We start from the raw sequence: 7,385 nt of genomic DNA on the forward strand, positions 1-7,385 counted from the left end.
TTAATGTATTGAGGTACACAAAAGTTAATTAATTTACTCACAGGCACACAGAATTAGGAGGCAAATGCAGATTTGATGGGTCCACTTCTAGTTAACTTTCCTCTCTTGCACACTGTCTAGTGAATGGTAGAAGTCCAATGGAGAGATGTTTGATTTGTCAGCACCATGGCCAGAGGTAGTAGCAAAGGAAGGGACTGATTGTTCCTAGATTTGGGGAACAGCTACTTTTAGTTGTGGGTGGTGACTTCAGAGGTAGTTTAACAGGACAATAGGACCTGTCACATCTTTGAGGCTACTCCCTCTAGGGTAATGGGGGCAAGACTAAGTGCTAATCCATATTAGAGCTTTGGGAAATATGTATTTCCAAAGATAAGATCAGGAAATAGTTATCCCTTTCACATCACGACTTTCCCCAGTTTCGATATATCTCAAATTGGCATAAGAAATTAAATGGGAATATTTTGGAAAGTTTTGCAGAACCCACAGGTGACACATAAAGGTCAGCAGAAAACACAGAAAAAGTTTAGAAACTCAGAAATGCATATAGTATAGTGTAATATCAACCCAAATTTTAAAATATGGTACTGTTAACACCCTATAAAATAAAAAGAAAAAATTCAGACTTCTCTGATATGAAGAGAGGGCCAAAAACTTTTATGCTGATTTTACAGATCTAGGGGGTGCCTTGCCCTTAACCCTGCCATGTGGAAAGGATGACTGTAAATGCCTACTCAGTGTTAGAAATATGGTTGCTGCATTACTTGGGAACCTGAGAAGACTTTCCCAATGTGGGCATGTTTCTGTCTCTCTCTATATGATACATTGACCTGTGGAAATATAATTAGGGAAGGTGTCTGTTTTGCTTGTATTTTTCCTTCCCTTGCAAGACTGGATGCTGTAACTGCTTAGTACCTCTCTGGTGATCTCTAGGGGATCAGTCTTCCAGTTCTTTCTGAGTTCATTCGGACACAGTCTGGTTTGCATCTCTGAGGTGGCAGCTAATATGCTTCCCTATCAACATGGAACATTAAGTGCTTAAGTGCTCCAGGTAGCCTACCTTTGAGTAGAATCTTATAGCTTTGAATGTTTGTCCAATGTAAACTATCCCCATTAAATTTATGTATGAGTTCAGCCAGGGGAGAGTAGACAAGTAATAATAAAAGCTTAAATTTGTATCATGTAGCACTTACACATTCACAATAACCCTGTGAAACAGGGAATATCAGTATTATTATTACCATTTTGTAGATGAAGAAATTGGCACTAAAAAGTTGGACTTATTCACAGCTTCATAGCTAGTAAGTAGTGGACCCCAGACTAGAATCCAGGGTTTGACTGCTAATCCAGGGATCTACTTTCATCACACTGCTCTGCTTCTTGGTATAAGTTGTGAGTATGTGTATGCTTATGACAAGGTTGGGGTGGGGGGAAGGTGTTGGATGGGCAAGGGAGGGAAACTGTCTACTGGTAATGGTCTTGGCTGCATATATCTGTCCACTGATCCTCAAAACTTTTCCTTTATGCCACTCAGTAAGCATTAAGTGAAAAATCCATTAAGAAGGTGTGGGGACAGATAGAAGGGAGGGCAGGTTGGGGGAGGTGATGGTCACAAGCAAAGCACTTTTGAGAAGGAACAGGGTGAAAGGAGAGAGAGAGAAGGATAAATGGGGGGAAATAAGATGGAGGGAAATATATAGTTGATAGTCATAACTGTGAAACAAAATTTCTAGTAAGTTTCTCTGATATATACATATGTATGTATGTAGCTATGTGTATATATATATATATATATATATATATATATATATATATATATATATAGAGAGAGAGAGAGAGAGAGAGAGAGAGAGAGAGAGAGAGAGAGAGAGAGAAATATATAGAGAACTGATTTAAATTTGTGAGAATACAAGTCATTCCCCAATTGATAAATGGTCAAGGGATATGAACAGGCAGTTTTCAGAAGAAGAAATCAAAGCTATCTATAGTGATATAAAAGTGCTCTAAATCACTATTGATTAGAAAAATGCAAATTAAAACAATTCTGAGGCACCACCTCATACCTATCAGATTGGCTACTATGACAGAAAAGGGCAAGGGTAAATATTGGAGTGGATGTGGGAAAATTGGAACACTAAAGCACTGTTCTGGACCTGTGAATGGATCCAACCATTCTGGAGAACAATTTAGAATTATGTCCAAAGGGCTATAAAACTGTGTGTATCCTGTAATCCAGAATACCACTACTAGGTCTGTATCCCAAAGAGATTTTTAAAAAAGGAAAAGGACCGACTTGTACACAAATATTTGCAGCTGTTCTTTTCGTAGTGGCAAAGAATTAGAAGTCAAGGGGATGTCTACCAATTGGGGAACAGTTGAACAAGTTGTAGTATATGATTGTGATGGAATATTATTGTGCCATAAGTAATGATGAGCAGAATGTTTTCAGAAATGCCAGGAAAGACTTGCATGAACTGATGCAGAGTGAAGTGAGCAGAACCAGGAGAACAGTGCACATGGTAACAGCAATATTGTACAATGATTAACTATGTATAACAGATATTCTCAACAATACAATGATTCAAGACAGTCCCAAAGGACTTATGATGATAAGTTCTATCAGCCTCTAGATAAGGAACTGATGGAGTTTGAATACAGATTGAAGCATATATATATATTTTTTTATATTTCTTGGGGTTGGGTGCTTTCTTTTTTGTCTGTTTTCTCTCACTACATGACTAATATGGATATATGTTTTGCATACCTGGGCATGTATAACCTATATCAAAAAGCTTCCCTTCTCAATGAGGGGACAGGGGATCAAGGGAAAGAATTTGGAACTTAGAATTTTTTTAAAAAACCAAATCTTAAAAATTGTTTTTACATGTAATTGGAAAAAAATTTTTTATAAAGAAAATATCCATTAAGTATGACTTATTTCAGTGAGTGAAATGTTCTCAATCCCAGGCTGATAACCTTGACCTTTTCCTCTTTCTCAGCCACAGAAAAGACCCTGCTTCTGAAAAACATTTCCGATGCTACTTCTGGCTATTACATCTGTACCTCCACCAACGAGATGGGGAGTGCGTCTTGTAATATCACTGTTGCTGTCAGGCTAGGTAAGAGCCCATCCGGGAAGGGAGGAAGGGAATGAAGGATGGCAAGGGCCAGAAGAGAAAGGCAGGGCATTAGTATGGGCAGGGGCTGTCACAAGAACTGATTAGAAAGGCTTGGGCATGCTTGTTCTCTGCTACAATAGTGTATTACACAACATATTATATTATTATATATACTGTATTATAGAACTATATATGAAATACATAATATACATAATATTATTATTATCCCTTTTAAGTGCTTTCAAAGTGCTTTACGTTTCAGTTTATTATCACTACAACATTGGGAGGTAGGTACTATTGCTATCTATCCCCATGTTACAGATGAAGAAATTAACATGGACAGGAATTAAGTATCTTGCCCAGAGTCTTGTTTTTAAGTTATTTTTCAGTCATGTCTGACTTTTTGTGACTCTATTTGTGGTTTTCTTTGGCAAAGACACTGGAGTGGTCTGCCATTTCCTTCTCCAGTTTATTTTATAGGTGAGGCAAAGAGGGTTAAGTGACTTGACCAGGGTCACACAGGTTGTTGGAGGCTGGATTTGGTCAGATTTTCCTGGCTTCTTGCACTTCTTTCCCTCGTGTGACCAGGGTATTTGTAGGAGTCATACCCAGTTGACTATACCAGACTGGTTGCTAAGCTGTGGCAATGCTGTCAATGTTTAGTGCTTTCACAGGGATAAAAATGGTCAAGGTTGGGTGCGTCAAGGGGTCTTCCAGATATTCAGATGAACCAGCTGTTTTGTCCCCTCGCAGCCTCAATGAATGTTGCCCTGTATGCTGGGGTTGCGGGAGGCGTGGTTGCTGCCCTCATCATCATTGGCATCATTGCATACTGTTGCTGCTGTAAGAGTGAGAAGGAAAAAGACAATGAGAGGCCGTGAGTAATAATACCATTTCTCTATGGAACTTGGGGAAGGAAAGAGAATGGGTCGAGTTAAAAGTAACTCTATTGCAGTATGGCAGAAAGAGCAGCCAATTTGGAGTCAGAAGACCCAGGTTCCTAGCCATTTTCAAGCCTGCTTCATACTCCACTCCTTTCTAGTTTTCCTTTATGTGCCCTCAAGGGCAGGAACTGTCCTGCTTGCTTCTCAAATCGACAAACATTTATTAAGCACCTACTAAAAAGGAATACTAAGAAAGGGGGAAAAGAAGGAGCTTACAATCGAATGGGGGAAATACCATGCCAACAACTATGTACAAAAAAGCTACATACAGGACATATTGGAAATAATCAATAAAGGGAAGGGACTCGATTTGAGCCAGAGCAAGAGCGGCTTCCTGTAGAAGGTGGGATGTTAAGTGGGATTGAAAGAAGCCAAGGAAGGCGGGATGTAGGAGATGAGAAAGAGAAGAGTCTAGGTATATATTTGTGTCCATCCCCGAGCTTTGCACAGTGCCTAGCCCACGCTTTTTTATTCATTCTGTTTATACTCTGTGACCTTGAACAAATCATGAGTTCTCTCTGGGTCTTAGTTATTTCATGCTCTTTTGAGCATGTAAATAAGCAAAGCCTTCTAGGCCTGTCTATTGATCTGGCCCTGAAAATTCCTCCTAGAAAGCCTGGAATTCCGGCACCAAAGTTGCTAAGCTAGGTCCTCACTGCTGCCCAGCAATATAAGTGTATGGGGCCCTAATGTTTACCACTGACCTCCGTGGCTTACATGCCCAACAGCAGAATCTCTGGGTGGAAGAACATGGTCCCAACTCTTCATAAGACCTAGAGTCAGGTATCTGACAGGGCAATCTACTTTTCAGAAATGACAATCGTAGTGGGATTTGACAACAGTAATTTGGAATTTGAAACCAATAATAATAATTCCTTCTCCCCACTCCAACTTCCAGGGTTCGAAAGGACTATGAGGCACCTGCAGAGCAGATGAGAGAAATACAAAGAAAGGATGACGATGAGGAAGACAGGGCTCAAGACAGGAGGAATTCTGGGCAGGAGTCAACTGTGTCCACAACCCGGTGATGGAAGCTGCTTAATGTCCTGTGTGGATGATGGAGGAAGAAGAGAAAAGAGTACAAAGAGCATCACCTTTTTTAAAAAATGATAATTTCCCCCAATTACATGTAAAAACAATTTTTAACATTTGTTGTTTTTTTGGAAGTTTTCAGTTCCAAATTTGATCTCTCTTTCCTTTCCCCCCTCCCTGAGATGGTAAGCAATCACATATAGGTTATACATGTAACATCATGTGAAATATTTCCATATTAGTCATTTTGTGCAAGACTACTTGAATAAGAAACAGAGAGAAAGGAAGGAAGAGAGAAAGAAAGGGAGAAAGAAAGAAAATGAAAATAGTAAAAAGAGCATAACTTTTGAATGCTCTCCTCCTACTTCTCCCAGAGCAGATTTGCCATCACTTGGTCAGCTTCATGTATAGGGTGATTCCTCTCTCCTCCATTCATTGTCATTTCTTGACGAGAAAATGCTTAGCCTGAGCAACACAGATCTAATGGCCAACCTTATTTCTTGGCTGACTTCTTCCAAGTGCCATTTTGTTTACTCCACAGGGAGAGGCAGTGAGGGGAAGTGCTCAGATAGGTCAGATTTTCTTCTCCATTCAGGCTTTCTCGGGCTCACATACCTATGTGGGCTAATATATAGGCATCTCCCTACAACCACATATACAGCCTTTCATGTTACTTGAAGTTCTTTTCATTTGAGTATATTAGAGATGATCTGATAAAAACAGACTTGGAGCTTGAGCACAGCCAGTCCTGGGCGTATCAGCCTCAGTGCTGCCACCAAAGCCTTAGGAACAGAGTTGGTAGCTAATTGGGCAAGTCAGCCAAGCATTTCACACATCATTCGCTGTTATCTGCATAATTAAATATCTGCAATAAGTGATCTCTAAGGTTCCTCCAGCTATCACATTCTGTAATTCTACTCCACTCTGCCTGCCATCTTCTAATATTACTTTTGGGGGAATTATTGAGCCCTAAGAGTAAGTCTTATTTCACTCCATTCCTGCTTTTGTGTTGGCATTCCATTTCCCTCCCAACCCACCTTCCTCTCCCCTCTTGCCATCTCTCCAGCATTTCTTAGGTTGTAAGCTCTTACAGAGCAGAGGTCCCATCTGTACAGTACTCTTCCCAGTGGCCAGGACAATTGTGATTTGGTGCTGAAAGACAGGCATTCTGGTGATGATGACCAGTGACAGTGGGGCATTTCTGCTTTTCTCCATATCCTAAGGAGCAATTTTGTGATTTACCATTTTGAAAAAAATAAACTTTGTCAAACCTCTTCTTTTTATAAAATTCTTCAAGAAACAATAAAGTTGATATTCTGTTTTAAGGAAATCCTTGTCTTTTTTTAAAAAATTTAACAGCATTCCCTGAATGTTAAATAGATCTTTTCAAAATAGTCATCTTGGGGTCTTGGAATACTCTCCATCTCCAATTCCACCTTGTGACTTTTATTCTCAAAATAGCTTATTTGTACAAAGTTGTGTGTGTGTTATCTCCTCCATTAGGCTATGAGTGCCTGGAGACCAGAGACAGCATTTTTGTGCATCCTCAAGTGCTTAGCGCAGAACCGCACACATAGTAGACACAATAAATATTTATTAACTGACTGATTTGGGAAGAAGTCCATTCTTAGGATCACACTGAACTTTGTAAAACATGAATAAAGCCTTGGCTAATATTTCTCTATTATGAAACATCCAATCCAAAGGTTCCTTAATGTGAAGGAAGAAGCATTTATTAAGTACCTACTGGGTGCCAAGCACCTACTATGTGCTGAGTACTTTATACATATTCATTAGAAAGGACACACAGATTGAAGATGTCATAAGTTGGTGTATTCTCATCAAATCATTAGAGTTTCAGCAGATTATCTTCTAAATACCAAAAATTGATGTGTTACTTTAAAGATTACAAAAGTACCCATGGAGACATACAACAAAAATTCTGAAATCCCTTGTTATAATGAAGAAAGCACCCAAAGATATAGGATTCTGTTATAAGAAGCAGCATGGGAGAGTGAGAACCTTGCTGACCTGGGAGTCAAAATGTTGAAGGTCATGCTTGGCCACTCCCTGGCTGGATGATGTTGGGAAAGACTCTAGTATGTTCACCTTACTTTTCTAAGCACTCCTGCTCTGTTTCATATTCTCTTTTGGAACCCTTGCTTTGTCTGTTTCACTAGTATATTTCTTAGGTGATCTCTTCTTGTGTCTCCCTAGATTTTCTCTCTCCCTTGGCAAAGGTCACTCACCTCCAGAGTTTGAATAACTACCTCTTTGCAGATCTTTTCATCCA

The 7,385-nt window shown here is 39.6% G+C and overlaps 1 protein-coding gene across 1 annotated transcript in view; it reads left to right on the plus strand.

Annotated features, from left to right (window-relative positions):
- The window catches only part of GPA33 (glycoprotein A33), a 36,629-nt gene extending 31,264 nt beyond the window's left edge, over nt 1–5,365 (plus strand). The window contains exons 5-7 of the mRNA XM_072648745.1: nt 2,997–3,116; nt 3,870–3,993; nt 4,959–5,365. Coding sequence (XP_072504846.1) covers nt 2,997–3,116; nt 3,870–3,993; nt 4,959–5,088 — 374 coding nt within the window. The 3' untranslated portion in view covers nt 5,089–5,365. The remainder of the gene's footprint in view (nt 1–2,996; nt 3,117–3,869; nt 3,994–4,958) is intronic.
- Nucleotides 5,366–7,385: the final 2,020 nt, after the last annotated feature.

Source organism: Notamacropus eugenii, chromosome 2, assembly GCF_028372415.1.
Source record: "Notamacropus eugenii isolate mMacEug1 chromosome 2, mMacEug1.pri_v2, whole genome shotgun sequence".
Lineage (NCBI taxonomy): Eukaryota > Metazoa > Chordata > Mammalia > Diprotodontia > Macropodidae > Notamacropus > Notamacropus eugenii.